This window comes from Hyla sarda, chromosome 1 (assembly GCF_029499605.1).
Source record: "Hyla sarda isolate aHylSar1 chromosome 1, aHylSar1.hap1, whole genome shotgun sequence".
NCBI classification, from domain to species: Eukaryota; Metazoa; Chordata; class Amphibia; order Anura; family Hylidae; genus Hyla; species Hyla sarda.
The window spans coordinates 207,976,994-207,995,782 of record NC_079189.1 but is presented as its reverse complement, the minus strand read 5'-3'; the positions used below and the strand labels follow the sequence as shown (position 1 = coordinate 207,995,782).

Below are 18,789 nucleotides of genomic sequence, written 5' to 3'. Positions count from 1 at the left end.
AAATCATGGTAGCATTATTGCACAAACAGACATCATAGTAGCATTACTGCACAAGATAACCAGCAGCAAGAACTATGGTTAAAATACATACACATGAGTTCTCATTCGTTCAGAGCATTAACTATACCCTATCCAGGGAGAATAGCAAACTGCTCAGAACAAACTAGTGTGTGAATACACATCCAAACAGAAAAATACAGAAACAAATAAATGGACATTACAAGCGACGCCTGTAATCTGCATGTCATACTGAATAACAGTATTATTTCACTACCCTAGCACATTCCCTATGTGTGTTATGGCAAGGCAAAGTGTTCTACACCCCTATTGAGGCTCCCTGTAGCCCGGAAATAGTCGTTTTTAATAGCGATTCGCCGTGAATATATTTGTATCAAACCCATTTTTTTAGTAAAATTCAGGGAATTGTCCGAATCTTATTTTCCGAAAATATGCCCATCTCTAATTATTATTATTATTAATAATAATAATAATAATAATAATAATAATAATGATAATCATCATATTGCCCTGGTGCACTTATAAGTATTACCAGTGCTGAAGTAACCTATAGGAGCATTCTAATGAGGACATCTAAGAAGGATCCTTGCAGAAGGGGAACCAAAAAGAAACATTTAAATTAAATTTGTTCAACCTTGGTGCCTGGTATTCAAAGTATATAAAAGTGTGCATGTCCACCTAATGGATTGAGTGCAGGAGTGTTCAGCCATTTTTACAGCCAGGTCTCTACATAGAGATTCTCTTTTCACTATAGAGAAGCCATGAAAAATACTGTAGCTTTCTGCATTGCTTATTAGTGAAGGAGCAAAGCTTCTATTGTAGCATAGCAATATACCTGAAAAAATTCCTTCTGCTAGGTAAGGAGGGAGGAACCATATTGTTAGCTGCCAGAGGAAGAAGATGACTGAATCTGTCCACACCACACCAGCCAACCCTCAGAAGCACAAATTAGCAGCTGCACCAAGAGGGTGGGTTTGGGTGGGCATAACAATGCAAAGAAAAAATAATGAAAACAGTCTGAACATTGCAAATTAAAACATCTGTTAACACGTTTTCAGGGCTTAGGTAAATGATTTATGTGAGCACCCTTTAAAGTGTGTCCACCTCTTATGTCAGATAGCCTGTTAGGTCCTGAGATGTAAGTTCAGTACTGAGTGGAATTATGATACTCACGTGTCTATACAATGAGCAGGTAGAAGAATCCACTCTGAATGTATTAGTGACCCTGCACATCTATGTTCAAATTGGGGATTTGGCCTGGACTGCGTCTGCAAACAAACACAGGAGAAAACTTAGTAGGAAAAAGACCGACTGTGTATAAAAAAGTTGGTAAAATATAAGTTAGCTTCTTGAGACATGCTTGAACTGTACTCCATTCAATCCTATAAATCATAGCTGTTTGTTTCTATTGTACTGAAACAAATGAGCAGAGGACTAAGGAATTCCTCACGGACATTCCACTACAGCAGAGTCCCATTATTTTCAAAGGGATTCTGCTGCACTGTGCACATGGTGGATTTCATGGCAGAAACACCTGCCATGGAAATCCAGATTCCGGTGTCCACAGAAAGAATAGACATGTCTATTCTTTCTGGGGATTTCATTTGGAAATGCATTGCCATCTATGAGACGGCACATTTCCAAGAGGTCCTAGCGCCCGCCGGATGGTAGAAATGTGTGGAATGGTCAAAGGCTCCATGCAGTGACTATATATGTGTTTTTTCTTTCCTTTATCTCAAAAGAAAAAAAAATGGCAGAAGAACTAGACAGGAACGAAGTAAAAGGAGCTAAGGTTATGCCTTCTAGTGGAAATGTTATAACACTACAACACATAAAGAATTGGGTTTCATTTCCCCAGGAATATTTGAAACTAAATAAGGTATATTTGCCCAATTATATATGTTATGACTTCTTTAATTCGTTGTTGAGAGTGGGCTTTAAGAGGTTTCCTGGGTAAATAAATATACTATGCAACTTTATAATATATTTTAATTCTTCACCATTCCTTCCTCAATATACAGGTTTGTTTTCAGTGAATGAGAATATTTTTGTTTTTATTCAGGGGCAGCAGACCAGCAGTTTCCCATTCCTGTTTTCGGCAGTTTCCAGTCCAGATAATCTACTGTTAGTTTGCTACAATGTATCAGGCTGGAATTCAGGTTCATGAGTAGTGTTGAGCGGCATAGGCCATATTCGAATTCGCGAATATTCGCGAATATATGGACGAATATTCGTCATATATTCGCGAATATTCGCATATTCGTTATATTCTCGTTTTATTTTCGCGTATGCGAAAATACGCGCATGCGAAAATTAGCATATGTGGAAATTCGCATATGCGAAAATTAGCATATGCGAATTTACGTATATGCGAATTTTCGCGCGCCAGTCTCACACAGTAGTATTACAGCCTTCTTTACACCACACAAGCTGGAAGCAGAGAGGGATGATCACTGTGATGTGTACTGTGAAGAAAAAAAAAAAAAAAAAAAAAACGAATATTCGTAATTACGAATATATAGCGCTATATTCGCGAAATTCGCGAATTCGCGAATATGCGATATTCGCGAATAATATTCGAATTGCGAATATTCGCGAGCAACACTATTCATGAGCTCACAGAGCATTGGCTAGACTGTATAAAAATGTATCCAATTCTTGCTGTTCTTATGTGGAACTCATATGCATCAATAGATAATAATAGAAACAACAATGTAAAAATTCTCACCTGTATAGAAGCATGCCAGTTCAGATGTAAAGAGTCATTGGGTATGGTCGGTATGAATTGTGGATCACAGTGCGCAGGCCAGTCTAAAATAATACAATAGGTCAGTAATTTGATAATTTAAAATCATCCTATAAACTTTTTTTATTTTTCCCTATACAGGGCTATATGAGGGCATATTTTTTGCGCTGTGGTCTATAGTTTTTATTGATACCATTTTTTTATGGGACTTTTTGTAAAAAAAAAAAGATTTGTGATATATGAAGTGACCAAAAATGCACAATTTTGGAATTTGCAATTTTTTTTACTTGTACGCCTTCGACCCTGTGGTTTAGCTACCCTTATATTTTAATAGTTCAGACATTTACACACGCGGCGGTACCACATATGATTACTTTTATTGTTTATCTCATTATTTTATTTAAAAAAATGGGAAAAAAGGGGGATTTAAACTTTTATTTGGAACGGGTTAATTCACTTCTATTAAATTTAAAAATTTTTTTTTTAGCTCCCATAGAGGACTATACCATGCAATCTTTTGATTGCATATTCTGATCGATGCTATGCTATAGCATTGATCAGTGTTATTGGTGCTTTGCTGCTTGAGGCTGGGAGCAGCAGACCACTAATCGGATGGCGAGGAGGCAGATACGTGCCCTCCCACCATCCTCTCAGCTGATCGGGACATCACGGTTTCACCTCGATGGTCCTGAACAGCTCCACTGAGCTGCCAGGGTCATTTTTACTTTCAGTTTAGACACTGCGATCAACTTTGATTGCGGCGTATAAAGGGTTCATGTCGAGCATCAGTCCGATCGGCGGTGCCTGGTATTAAAACTGAGTCCTCGCCACTGATAGCAGTCAGGATCCACGAGCATGCTTCAAACCCCGCTATCGGGACCAGGGCGTACAGTTACACCCTTGGTCCTTAACTACCAGGATGCAAAGGTGTACCTGTACGCCATTGATCCCCAATAGGTTAAAGGATTTTCAATCCTTTTAATCCTTTCAATCCTTATCAATGCCTTTTAAACTTCCGAACTCGCTAGTCTCTCTGGGTGGGGGCAAGTCTGCGATTAAGATGGGTGAGTACCTGAGTCCCGTTTGGAGTAGACCGAAAGCCAAGCCCCCACTCCACACCAACAATCAGACACTTATCCCCTATCCTGTGGATAGGGAATAAATGTAATTCCCAGGACTACCTCTTAACTCCTTAAGGACACAGCCCATTTTGGCCTTAAGGACACAGCCAATTTTAGTTTAGCATTTGAGATTTTTCCAAATTTTTGGGTTTTCACTCTGTACACTTAACGGTAAAAATTACATGTTTTCTTTTTATGCTGTGGGTCAATGTGATTAAAATGATACCCATGTTATGAGCTTTTCTATTATTGTGCAGCTTCAAAAACAAAAAACAAAGACTTTGTAAACTAAATAAGCATGTTTAAAATCACTCTAGTTTAACTACCTATAACACACTCATTTTTCCCTATACTGGGCTGTATGAGGGCTCATTTTTTGCTCCATGATTTGTAGTTTCTATCCATATCACTTTTGCATATATGTGACCTTTCAATCTTTTTACAAATTTCTTTTTTTTTTACATTTATGCCGTTCACCATATGGGATCATTAACATTATATTTTGATTGTTCGGACATTTATGCTTGCAGCAATACCAAATATGTTTATTAATTATTATTTTTATGCGTTTTGGGGTAAAATGGGTAAAAAGGGGCCATTAACATTTTTATTGGGGAGGGGCTTTTCAAATTTTTTCTAAAAAATGTTTGCAATTTTCTTTTTACACTTTATATGTCCTCATAGGGTACTATTTCCACCAATCCTTAAATTACAGATAGTGAACAGTGCTATGCATAGCACTGATCAGTATTATAGGCAGTCTTTTTCTCTGGTCTGCTCGATATCAGACCAGAGAAGAAGACACCGGAAGAGCAGCAGAGGCAGGTGATGGGACCTCTGGCAACCATCTTGGATGATCGGATCCCGGTGGCCGTGCCGTGGGCAATCCGTTCTTCCATTCACATGCCCGCATTGGCACAGATGCATTGATCTGTCATGTACAGGATGGAAATGTACGGCCTGGTGCGTTAAGTTCCAGGACACCAGGACGTACATTTACATCCTGTGTCATTAAGCGGTTAAAAAGAGTACCTGTCATCAAACATATTTTCTAAACTAACTCTGATTCCCTAACTACTCCTAACGGGGTGTCCTGCCCTAAAAAACAAATTCCGAGCTCTAAAAAGCTCTGTATCATACAGTTCCCTTTGCTCACTTTGTGTGAGCTCCCGCCAGGAGAAAGTGGGTGTTCCCCAGAAGGCGCCATATCACTGAAGCCTGCAAGAGCTGTGCCTCGCCATGCCCCACACGCACTTCTTGAGTTTGGACTTCTGCAAGTGCGGGTGAAGACCAAACTAACTATTTGACTTGCCCAGTGAACAGAACAGAGCCACCGAGTGGCTGCTTTTTCAATCACATTAAAAACATATAAAGGTTGATAATCTTAACAGCAAGTAAATAGCAAAATGTCTTCCAATAAAATTAGGAACACTATATTAAATGTTTAGTTTTGCGACAGGTACTCTTTAAATAATTATATATTGTTTTCCTCAACATGATAAGGGATTTTATAATTATTCCAATTGTCATTAACTAAAACAATTGACTTACTTGTTTGTGTTATGTTTCATGAAGGTAGTATGTTTAGCTATTACACATTGTTACATATCTGTGATTGGTAAATTTGCTATGAAATATATAAACTTGGTAAACATATTCTAGGTGTGGTGATTCTACAATTTTTGGTCAGGGTCATAGAATACATTAATTTCATTCATCAACTCACCTATGATAACGCTATCCCATGGTTTGGGCTGAGTCACTTGTATGGTTGGGATGTCAGTTAGATTAGTTGTCCAATATCCATAGAAGCCTCTGGCATTCTGTATATGATTGCTGACAAATTTAATAACAGCAGTATTCCCTGTTGTATTTAGAGTGTTTGGTAATGTTGTACCACAGAAGTGGCCTGTAATACAAATCAGAAGTAGGAATTAAACTCATTTTTTTCCCATAAATGGGAATAATTAACAGGAAATTAAGCATGTTCAGATTTGGTGCAGACTTGCTTATATCAATTCATAAAACTTAAATCAAATTCACGCATTCCTGCATGTTTATATTAACCCTTACTACTAAAATATGCAAAAATAGGATCTTGCTGGCATCAAATTGAAAATGACTAACAGTGTGTGAATGAAGAGTAAGGACTACCTCCACTTATGGACATACTTGAATGTATGAAAGATAAATTGCACAATGCAAACATTTGCAGTGTACATCTTTATTGTGAGTTTATGAAAATAGGAAAAACCATACAGGGTGAATACCAGCATTGCATGTGTATGTGTAAAATGTCTGTCAGTACCGAAGGAAGGAATAAAAAGAAGTACTCAGATGATTAAAGCATGATAAGACTGTAAGCAGCCAGAACTAAGGTGTAGAGACATTTTATGAATTGTACTACCAGTACTGGATATCTATTTGTACAAAATGGCTGGAACTCAACCTTCTTCATTTGCAGCCTTTGCACAACGCCTTTGGACGTACAGGGTTTAGGGATCATTATATAGGTCTGATCACACTGCGTGATGCAGCCGTTCCTCTCATAGCTTTGCAAATATGGACGACACCAGTGCACGGTAGTAATCCTCCCCATTATGTGCGTGCACTCTGTAGTCCTCGATATCAATGAGGTACTGCACCTGCTGTCCACTGCTCACTGGTTGACAGCTTTCTACTGTGTATACGCAGGCCGCTGTCCATCAGTGGTGTATCTGAGAAGAATAGCTGTAGTATATGATGTACGTGATACATCTTTGTTATCATCTTCTCTTTCACTAATGTATGTCTTTAGATATGTAGGCATTTTTTTTTTCATTTAACAGCTTGACTATGCAAAGAAATTTGCTATCCTATATTTTTTGTTCGAAAATAATTAAAGGGGTTATCCAGGAATTGAAAAACAGACCTAATTTCTTTCAAAGATTGGTCCCTGTCTATCTTCACTTTGGTGTGTTATTACAACTTGGCTCAATTCACTTCAATGTAACTGGGCAGCAGAACCACACCCAACCTGGAGACAGGGAGCGGTCTTTGAAAGAAATTATCTCTGTTTTTCGATTCCTGGATAACTAATGTTTGAACTGATTAAATTAAAAAGCTAAACTGTTTTTAAGGGTGTCTACTTTACACATTACACATACATTATTTTTCCACAAAAACTTTTTGGGATGTTTGTGCTGTGTTTGCTATGTTTCAAAAAGTGACCAGGTTTTAGTGGAATTTTCTTTAATTTATCGTAAACATTGGTGTAAATACTTCTGCAATCTACTCCAACTAAAAGCTGGTGAGAATTTTAATCTATCTACACTGCTCAATAAACATAAAGGGAACACTTAATCAACACAATGTATCTCCAAGTTAATCACACTTCTGTGAAATCACACTGTCCACTCAGGAAGCAACACTGATTGACAATCAATTTCACATGCTGTTGTGCAAATGAAACAGACAACAGGTGGAAATTATAGGCAATTAGCAAGACTCCCCCAATAAAGGAGTGGGTCTGAAGGTGGTGACCACAGACCACTTCTCAGTTCCTATGCTTCCTGGCTGATGTTTTGGTCACTTTTGAATGCTGGTGGTGCGTTCACTCTAGTGTTAGCGTGAGACAGAGTCTACAACCCACACAAGTGGCTCAGATAGTGCAGCTTATCCAGGATGGCACATCAATGAGAGCTGTGGCAAGACGGTTTGCTGTTTCTGTAAGCTTAGTGTCCAGAGCATGGAGGCGCTATCAGGAGACAGCCCAGTACATCAGGAGATGTGGAGGAGGCCGTAGGAGGGGAACAACCCAGCAGCAGGACTGCTACCTCACCTTTGTGCAAGGAGGAGCAGGAGGAGCACTGCCAGAGCCCTGCAAAATGACCTCCAGCAGGCCACAAATGTGCATGTGTCCACATAAATGGTCAAAAGCAGACTCTATGAGTGTAATTTGAGGGCCCGACACCGTACAGGACGTTTGGCATTTGCCAGAGAACACCAAGATTGGCAAATTCGCCAATGAAAGCAGGTTCACACTAAGCATATGTGACAGAGTCTGGAGATGCTGTGGAGAACATTCTGCTGCCTGCAGCATTCTCCAGCATGACCGGTTTGGCAGTGGGTCAGTAATGGTGTGAGGTGGCATTTCTTTGGGGGGCCGCACAGCCCTCCATGTGCTTGCCAGAGGTAGCCTGACTGCCATTAGCTACCGAGATGAGATCATCAGACCCCTTGTGAGACCATATGCTGGTGCTAGACAATGCTAGACCTCATGTGGCTGGAGTATGTCAGCAGTTCCTGCAAGAGGAAGGCATTGATGCTATGGACTGGCTCGCCCGTTCTCCAGACCTGAATCCGATTGAGCACATCTGGGACATCATGTCTCGCTCCATCCACCAATGCCACGTTGCACCACAGACTGTCCAAATGTTGCCGGATGCTTTAGTCCAGGTCTGGGAGGACATCCCTCAGGAGACCATCTGCCACCTTATCAGAAGCTTGCCCAGGCATTGTAGGGAGGTCATATGGGCACGTGGAGGCCACACACACCACTGAGCCTCATTTTGACTTGTTTTAAGGACATTACATCAAAGTTGAATCAGCCTGTATTGTGGTTTTACACTTTGATTTTGAGTGTGACTCCCTATCCAGACCTCCATGGGTTGATAAATTTGATTTCCATTGATCATTTTTGTGTGATTTTGTTGTCAGCACATTCAACTATGTAAAGACGAAAGTATTTCATACGATTAGTTCATTCATTCAGATCAAGGATGTTGTATCTTTGTGTTCCCTTTATTTTTTTGAGCAGTGTATATCAAACTCATTGTGTGTGGATGTGTGTATGTTCCAGCATCACTTCCAAAGGGCTGAAGATATTTCGACAAAACTTGGTACACATGTTGCTTTTATGTCAAATTAAAATATATGATAGTTAAATTAACCCTAACCTACACCCTTATGTGAAGGATGGTTTTTTTGTCTTAAGTCCCATGCAAGTATATGGGACTTCCAGTACCTTACTCCACAAGTTTTGCATCTCCTGGTGAGTGCGTCAGTCCGGCCACACCCCTCCTGCAGGCCACACCCCATCTCACAAAGCCACACCCACCATTAAAGCCACATTCTTTTTATTTTTATCCTCCTTCTATTTTCCGCCAACAATCTCTTCATCACAACTCAGTCCCATGTGAGGACACAATATGAGGATAAGATATAAGGACAGGATATGAGGGTGGGAGATGAGGATGGGATATAGGGTCTGGATATGAGTTTGGGATATGAGGACAGGATATGAGGACGGGACATGAGGAGGGGATGTGAGTTTGGGATAAGAGGATGGGATATGAGGACTGGATATGAGGAAGGGGTTTTGAGGATGGGATATGAGGTTGGGATATGAGAACAGGATATGAGGATGGGATATGAGGTCGGTGTATGAGGACGGGATGTGAGAACAAGTGCTTCCTCCTATGTTGCTTTTCAACCCCCACAAGGATTAAGTAGGAAAAACTGGGCAACGGTGGGCACTCAGCTAGTTTTGGATATGAATGAAGGAACATTTTTCAATGGCACAAGAGATGATGATTGATGATAAAGAAGTTTTATCACTGATCTTTAACCCCTTAGGGACGTAGGGTTTTTCCCTTTTTGCATTTACATTTTTCCTCATCACCTTCTAAAAATCATAACGCTTTCAATTTTGCACCTAAAATTCAATATTATGGCTTATTTTTTGTGCCACCAATTTTACTTTGCAGTCACATTAGTCATTTTACCAAAATATCACGTCAAAGCGGAAAAAAAATGAATTGCGCGACAAAATTTAAGAAAAAATGCCATTTTGTAAATTTAGGGGGCTTTCCTTTCAACGCAGTGCATTTTTCGGTAAAAATTATATCTTACCTTTATTCTGTAGGTCCATACGATTAAAATGATACCCTACTTATATAGGTTTGATTTTGTATTACGAACACAGGCAGAAAGGGGAGAGCACACTCAGGGCTTATATCACCTGAAACGTAACCAAACCTCGGTACCTATCTTCGTGTCTCCTGCGGGGTGCACATACACAAGTGTGAAGTATCAAAAAGGTACAAAAAGACAAAACGTAGGTGCACTCACCACTCAACGGAGACTGTAGCGTGTAGGGGTCTGTTTCACCGGGAGCTGGATCTCAGCGATGGCGCAGAAGGTATGGCGCTTGGAGGCTATGCCGGCAGTTTCGAATCTGCGAACGTAGCCTCCGAGCGCCATACCTTCTGCGCCGTCGCGGAGATCCAGCTCCCGGTGAACCGGACCCCTATACGCTACAGTCTCCGTTGAGCGGTGAGTACACCTACCTTTTTTCTTTTTGTACCTTTTTGATTTTGTATTACTTCTAAAAAAAAATCATAACTACATGCAGGAAAATTTATACGTTTAAAATTGTAATCTTCTGACCGCTATAACTTTTTTATTTTTCCGCTTATGGGCCGGTTTGAGGACTAATTTTTTGCGCCGTGATCTGAAATTTTTATTTGTACCATTTTTATATACATTGGACTTTTTGATCGCTTTTTATTCATTTTTTCATGTTATAAAAAGTGACCAAAATTACGTTATTTCGGACTTTTGAATTTTTTTTGCACGTACGCCATTGACCGTGCGGTTTAATTAATGATATATTTTTATAGTACGGACATTTCCACACACAGTGATCCCACATATGTTTATTTTTATGTACACAGTTTTTTTTTTATGGGAAAAAGGGGGTGATTCTGTCAATTCACAATTTTTTTGTAGTGTTATAGCCCCCCCTTGTGGCTATTTCACTGCACATACCGATCTCTTACACAGATCATTGCCGTGCATTGACATGTTCTAGCTGATCGGGACATCGCAATTTCACCATGGTAGTCCTGATCAGCCCCACTGAGCGGCTGTGAAGTTTTTACTTTCATTTTAAATGCGGCAATCAACTTTGAACGCCGCGTCTAAAGGGTTAATAGCATACGACACAACGATCGATGCCACAAGCTATTAGCCCGCGGTCCCGGCTGTCATTAGCCACTGGGACCGACCCGGTATGACGTGGGGTCAATTACCCCACGTTATATACCGGGACCGGGCACAGGGCATACAGGTACGCCCTGCGTGCTTAGGAGGTTAAAGAGTACCTATGATCAAATACATTTTCTAAACTTACTCAGATTATATTCCCTAACTACTCCTAACACCCCTCCTTCCCTTAAATTTTTTTTATGAGCTTTAAAAAACTCTGTATCATACCTTTCCCTTGCTCACATTGTGCGAGCTCCCAGCAGGAGAAAGTGGGCGTTCCCCTGCAGGCACAACGTCACTGAAGCCTGTGAGAGCTGTGCCTCACCATGCCCCGCATGCACTGAGTTTGGTTTCCTGCCGAGCCGGGAGGAGACCAAACTAACTGCTTGACTTGCAGAAGGGAACAGAACAGAGCCACCTAGTGGCCATGTTTTCAATCACATTAAAAACATATAAAGGTTGATAATTTTAACAGCATGGAAATAGCAAAGTGTCTTATAATTACATAATATATTAAAAGTTTAGTTTGGTGACAGCTACTCTTTAATGCTGAATAGTTTTTTTTAAATGACCAAATAGTTACAATAATAAGACAGTGTAAATGGGCACTTGTCAACCACAAATGTTGCAACATACATACCCAGTTTTGTTGCCCCAGATTTATCTCCGTCAAAAACTTCCACAAAATCCAAACAACTTCCTGTGAAGTTTGCAGCCTGTAGGTTGAAATTCGTAAAGACAATGTGGATATTTTTGCTGGGGTCAACTGTTATTCTCCATGTGCAAGCTTTACTACTTGGATAAGTAGAATTTGGCCAGTTTGGAGACATAAACTCTCCTTTGTCGGAGTGGAAATGTCCTCCACACGTTGCAATACCTGAGAAAAAGTGCATCTGTATTGTCAGAAATGTATTACGAAGAAACTATTCTTATTACTTTACTATGCGTGCAAAATATTAAAGGACTTTTGACACAAAAAAGCCATGAACTGTAAATTATGAGAATGTAGCTGAATAAAGGAGACCTTAAAAATTAACATGACCATTAATAATTGTGATGATTGTATCGTGAACGACCATTTCAATGATACAGCCATAGACAATGCTCCATATTAACCATTACAGTCATTTAAACTGGCCATACATGATCAATGAAAAGAGGAAGGATGAACATTCTTTCAGCTAATACAGTAATTTGTTGTTACATTTCAGTGGAAGCTTGAGCAGAGAGTGGGACCATATACTGCTACTAAGGGCCCTTGAGCACTGAGAAAATTCCTCTATTAATTCATCTAGAAACTTTTTTGTAAAATCTGCTTGCGGCAGGCTCCCATTAGCTGCTGTATAGGTATACAAAACAGTTTGAAAAAGTTCATAATAAATGTAGCGAGGAAACAACATCCACGGCATTAAAGGGGTATTCCAGGCAAAAACTTTTTTTTATATATATCAACTGGCTCCGGAAAGTTAAACAGATTTGTAAATTACTTCTATTAAAAAATCTTTATCCTTCCAATAGTTATTAGCTTCTGACGTTTTCTGTCTAACTGCTCAATGATGATGTCACATCCCGGGAGCTGTGCATGATGGGAGAATATCCCCATAGGAACTGCACAGCTCCCGGGAGGGGAGTCATCAGAGGGCAGTTAGACAGAAAACAACAACTCAACTTCAGAAGCTAATAACTATTGGAAGGATTAAGATTTTTTAATAGAAGTAATTTACAAATCTGTTTAACTTTCCAGAGCCAGTTGATATATAAAAAAAAGTTTTGGCCTGGAATACCCCTTTAACTGATTATCTCTTCTGTTGTTCCTATATTACAAGGACAATTTCTTAATTTCTTTTCAATTGATGAAAAAACGTTTAAAATAAAGTATAAATGAACTTACTCTGTATTAAAGATGGATCCACAAATTGCCAGGATGCGTGAAATCCAACATCTACCAACCTGGCGTTGGATCTGAACTTCACAGATAACTTGTTGCTGAAACTAACTAGATCAGCTGGTACATAGTCTCCACAGTGGGCACCTACGGAGAAAACATGGCAGATTTTCATGAAATCACATAACATTTGGGCAATATAGTTAAAGGGGTACTCCACTGAAAATTATTTTTATTTTTTTAAATCAATTGGTGCCAGTAAGTTAAATAGATTTGTAAATTAAATAGAAATAAGGCAGGAAAGGGGAGAGCACACAAGAGGCAACTTCACCTTGAATGACTTGTAGCGCAGTCTCGGCAACCTAGTTCAATATCTCCTACGGGGTGCACATACAAGTGTATGAAGTATCAAATAGTCATAAATGAAAGAGCACGTAGGTGCACTCACCACTCGGAGGAGATAGCTGCATCTCGGGGTCCGGTTCACGGCTGGCTGGGTCTCAGCATGCTGAGACCCAGCCACCCGTGAACCGGACCCCAAGACGCAGCTATCTCTGCTGAGTGGTGAGTACACATACCTGCTCTTTAATTTATTAGATTTGTAAATTACTTCTATTTACATTTTTTTTAACCCTTTCAGTACTTAACAGCTGTTGTATGTTTCAGAGGAAGTTCTTTTCTTTTTTAATTTCCCTCCTGTCTGACCACTGTGCCCTCTGTCCATTTTAGAAACTGTCCAGAGTAGGAGCAAATCCCCATAGCAAACCTATCCTGCTCCAGACAGTTCCTAAAATGGACAGATGTGTCAGCAGAGAGCACTGTGGTCAGACAGAAAGGAAATTCAAAAAGAAAAGAACTTCCTGTGGAGCATGTAGCAGCTAAGTACTGGAGGGATTAAGATTTTTAGAAGTAATTCACAAATCTGTTTAACTTTCTGGCACCAGTTGATTAAAAAAAATGTTCAGGGGAGTACCCATTTAAAGAATATGTTGTTAAAAAATTAGACTACTCGAAGGGAGACATACATGTGCAAGTGTATGTCTATATTGACATTTACTGGTTATTATCAATCTCATGTGCTGTAGGATTCATGCTATTACCCATCACAACATAGCAGATATACTCTTGTACCCTTAGAACCAGAGGCATAACTTGAACTTTGCCCAGTATAAGCTGAAGGGGACGTATGGCCAGTCCAAAAATTTTTATTATTTATATCCATTTATAGCCTTGGTGCCCTGATTCCAATGGTGTTTTTACTTACTTTCTGTACTTTTAACTTAATAGCCAGATGGGCAGGAAAATTGAGTAAAAAAACTAGGCTAAGGGGTATGATTAGGGGCTTCATATTCATTCATCTATAATTCCCCTTTAGCCTCATATTCACTGTCATTTGTGAAAATTTATGAAATGGCGTATCCATATGATAAATTGTGTGCACCAAATGGGAAAACACGCTTGCGCAGCAGGTTTTACATTGTGCAAACATTTACAATCATAATAAATCCTCCCTATTGTGCACATTTGTGAATTAAAGGGGTACTCTACCCCTAGACATCCTATCCCCTATCCAAAGGACAGGGGATAAGATGTCTGATCGCGGGGGTCCCGCCGCTGGGGACCCCCACAATATAGTCCCCTCAATGCAAGTCTATGGGAGGGGGCGTGACAGCCGTAGACTTGCATTGAGGGGACGGGGCATGGCGTCACACGGGGGCGGAGTCGTGACGTCACGAACTTTCGTTCCTGTGGACGGGACCCAGACCCTCCAGTGCTTCCGGACAAGAAACAGGTGGGTGCCACATGCTATATTGCGGGGGTCCCCAGGGGCAGGACCCCCGCGATCAGACATCTTATCCCCTATCCTTTGGATAGGGGATAAGATGTCTAGGGTGGAGTACCACTTTAAATAATTATTAGTGCATTATACATTAAAAAAGAAAATAGTTTTTGATGACAGATTGACAGAATACCTACCAACACTGCCAAGTTCATCTGATATCTCAACCCTGTCATTGTTGCAGGTTCCACTTTCCTCAAGACCAAAGCTGTTGAAATGCAAATGGATGACTTTATCAGCTGGGGCAGCAATATTCCAAACACAGCGGCCATCATTCCTGTATGTGGATGGATATCCCATAGAAGTAAACTCCCCGATTCTGTCACTTAGATCCATGGCACTTCCACAACCAGATGCTAGAAATAAAATCAATTTATTGATAGTTTTATTTACTTACACATTTCGAAAACTGATATTTACAATGATTTATAATGAAATTATCGGTAGTTGCAAATACCCTTATTTTTGAAGAAACTTTATTAAGCTGGACACTATCAATAGATAGGGATGTTATTCATTTTCTTTTATTTATTAAATGGGTTGCTCAGTTAAAAATACAAAGAGTGCATCAACCTATTGATTATAATGTGCACTGTGTTATGCTTATTTTTCCATATGGTTGTGTAGCACTGCAGAGAGATAAAACACTTAAGGTGTCGCCAAGCGCTCATTCAACCTATAGCTATCTATCCCAAAAGCCACTCACCAATGAACTACAGTATACTACTGACTTCATAGGCAGTAGCATAGCATTGATCACAATAAGCAGTCCTATGATTGCTTATAATAGTCCTCTATGTAGACTATTCATGTAAATGTATCTATCTATTTATCTATCTCTCTTTCTCTCTCTCTCTATCTATCTAGAGATTAAAAAGGCAGCTGCAGAACACGGGGCCCCTTTGCTGCGTGCCGTGCACCCCCTTTACATTGTACTTGATATGCTGTTCTCCCTTCTTTTTTCTATCTATCTATCTATCTATCTATCTATCTATCTATCTCATATCTATCTATCTATCTATCTATCTATCTAAACATAGAGAGAAGAAGCAGCACGCTAACTGATCAAAATGGCATTCGGCTGCTATAGGTGAGGGGTCCCGGTTCTAAGGCCACAGATGAATACAAGAAGAAAAAATCACTGCAGCTTGCACAGATGAAGTGACTGAATGTAGCTTTATTTGAACACAGACTGGCGACGTTTCGATCACACCATTGTAAACAGGGCTGAAGTCCTGCAGGAACGCATGGGAATAAAGTTCCTGCACTTTTTCCACAGCAGGGACCCTGTTCCCATTATCAAGAGCCCTGCAAAACTAGTCCTTGAGTGGACATCTTGGGTGAGTTCCCACACTTTTTCTCCCAGGACTTGACCCCTGATTGTAACCTTTCTCAAGCATCACACAATTGAAATCTGCTTAAGAAAGGTTACAATGGTGTGACCGAAACGTCACCTGTCTGTGTTGGAATAAAGCTACCATTCATTCCCTTTATGTGTGCATGCTATCTATCTATTTATCTTTTTTTTATAATATTATAATTTATAATATGTAAATATATAAAAAAAAGCCCTTCCCTAATAAAAATGTTATTCATCTCCTTTTCCCATTTTTCAAATAAAAAATTTAAACAAACAAACATCACGCCCCCTCCCATAGACATGAATGGAGGGGGCGTGGAATGACGTCATGTCCCCAGTCCCGGAAACCCGGATCGCGGGGGGTCTCAGCAGCAGCCCCCCCGCTATCAGACATCTTATCCCCTATCCTTTGGATAGGGCATAAAATGTTTTTGCCCGGAATACCCCTTTAAGGCTACAACATCCACTGGCCATACACATCACGTAGCTTTGATTTAGCCAACAGCTCTGTATCCCTACCTCCCATTGAAATGCGTGTTTGGCCACTTTCACATGGCAGTATGGTCATTTTGCATCAGTATTACAAGTTAAAATTTGGATACATTACAAGAAGAGCTATTTGCTACAGTATTTGTACATTGTACATATATAACATCTTGGTGACACTGGTGGAACTTTTTTTCACTAGTTCTTTGTGTTCATGAATAATGTATAAAAATATATGTAAACGTTTGAATCCCCACACAAGTAACATTTAAGAACATCCTTGATACTTTTAGGAACCCCTATACATCCTCCCATAATCTGTTTAATCTGGTCTGCCTGGCCAGCCACTACCCACACAGAGACCATGTGGGTCAAGCTGGTACTCTCTAGCAAGAGACATTCACCTTCTGCATCTTGAAGCACAATAAAGGATGAAGACCTACAGCAGTGTTTCCAAACCAATGTGCTTAGAGGGTACTCTGCTCCCAGGCATGGCGGATGTCACACGCTCATCCAATCAGAGGCCGAAGTGGTGAATCACCTCAGCAACTGATTGACTGACTGATTTGGCATGGAACTTCATGTCCCTGAACTCCGAGATACCTGACAGCTCTGTTATACCAGTGGTATCATAGGAAAAAGGGCGGTAAGAGTATTTTTTTTTAACTTACCCTCTCCCTGACTAGATTTGAAAAGTATTAAGAAATATGGGACTAGTTAAAATTAAATTCTTGAACAACTTTTATGGTACATGAATTTAAAGAGCCTTCTTACAAAAAAAAATAAAAAAAAACTGAATATATTTTATAGTTCTGAGTATTTAATTACAACTCATTACAAATTGATAGAGTAAGTACTTACAGTAAGTATCATATATATCCTTTTTGATGACATTATCTATCCAGTCAAGGTGAGCAGATGAACGGGTGAAAACACTGGGTTTCTTGTCCATAATACAACCTATGGCTCCAAAACTGGTGATTCCATGAACTTCCCACATTGAGCTGCTCTTTGTAGATGGGCAAACCAGTGGTCCTCCTGAATCCCCCTGGAGAAGTGAAAGAAAGACATTATTTTATGACTTATAATTAAAGGATACCTCTCATCAAAAAAAAACTTTTAATATATTATAGATTAATGTATGCAGAATAACTTTACAATTGCATGTTATTAAAAATATGCTTCTTTCTATTTAATTTTCCACTTTGAAAAAATGACCACTAGGGGTCTCCCTACCAGTCCTGGCAGCAAGCATTTCAGACTCATGCTGGAGTCCTAAACACTACGAGCTGCCAGTCTGCTTTGTTCACAAAGGAGAACACTCAGAGCTGCCAGCCTGCTTTGTTCACAGCCTGTTTGGCTGTGAACAAAGCAGGCTGGCAGCTCTGAGTGTTTAGGACTCCAGCATGAGTCAGAAATGCTTGGTGACAGGACTGATCGGGAAAAATACAATAGAAAGAAGCATATTTTTCATTAACATGCTATTGGAAAGTTATTCAACATTCATTAATCTAAAATATATCAAAATTTTATTTGATGAGAGGTACCCTTTAAGAAATACATTCTGATTAGATGTGTTTTACAAAGTATCTATAAGGTTATAAGAATTCAAAGGCTTTGTAAACTCAGCCTTACAGATAATAGGAGAAAATACTAACCTGACACACAGACTTTAACTCATCTGGAAGAACATAGCCAGCACAGATCATTGACTCCTTTATTTGGAACCACCAATATTGGGGTGTTTTGCAGACTTCATATGCAATAACAGGTAGTGCCACCTGATTTAATGCTTCTGCGGCTTTTGGTGCCAGTGAATTTCCTGCATGAATTGTTATTACAGAATTCTTACATATATATCCTTATCTACTATACAAGTATTTATTTGATCTACATAAAAACGTATTTTAACACACAGAATCAATGTTATAATGCTTATTGTTATGCACGTTATGTTTATTTGATTTACTTTGATAACCTTACCTGTCTCATCTCCCCATCCAGTAGCATGACAACGATAACTTGCAGGTAGAACCTGGTTAGGTGGTGGCAGACAAGCAAAATCGATATAGTCATTGGCCACCACTTCTCCATCTAGCTTTACCAAAGCAATGTCAAACTCTAAAGCTGGTATTTCTGGATAAACAAACCCTTCATGACGGTAGATACCAAGAATCTTGTAGCACTTTTCTGTAGGCTCAACAAAAGTTAAGTTGTGCTTCCCAACACACATTTGCCAGCGATAGAGTTCATCTACGTAACTTAAAAGATAAAATTAATAGATTAAATAGGGTAAACAAGGTA

General features: G+C 39.6%; 1 protein-coding gene across 1 annotated transcript in view; it reads right to left on the bottom strand.

Annotated features, from left to right (window-relative positions):
- LOC130356157 (ovochymase-2-like) overlaps nt 1-18,789 on the bottom strand; it is a 79,397-nt gene that overhangs the window by 10,773 nt on the left and 49,835 nt on the right. Inside the window, exons 14-22 of the mRNA XM_056557314.1 lie at nt 18,469-18,746; nt 18,144-18,307; nt 17,347-17,533; nt 14,777-14,995; nt 12,806-12,946; nt 11,555-11,791; nt 5,612-5,794; nt 2,747-2,829; nt 1,192-1,286 (exon numbers count right to left, since the gene is read on the bottom strand). Of these exons, the coding sequence (XP_056413289.1) occupies nt 1,192-1,286; nt 2,747-2,829; nt 5,612-5,794; nt 11,555-11,791; nt 12,806-12,946; nt 14,777-14,995; nt 17,347-17,533; nt 18,144-18,307; nt 18,469-18,746 (1,587 nt within the window). The remainder of the gene's footprint in view (nt 1-1,191; nt 1,287-2,746; nt 2,830-5,611; nt 5,795-11,554; nt 11,792-12,805; nt 12,947-14,776; nt 14,996-17,346; nt 17,534-18,143; nt 18,308-18,468; nt 18,747-18,789) is intronic.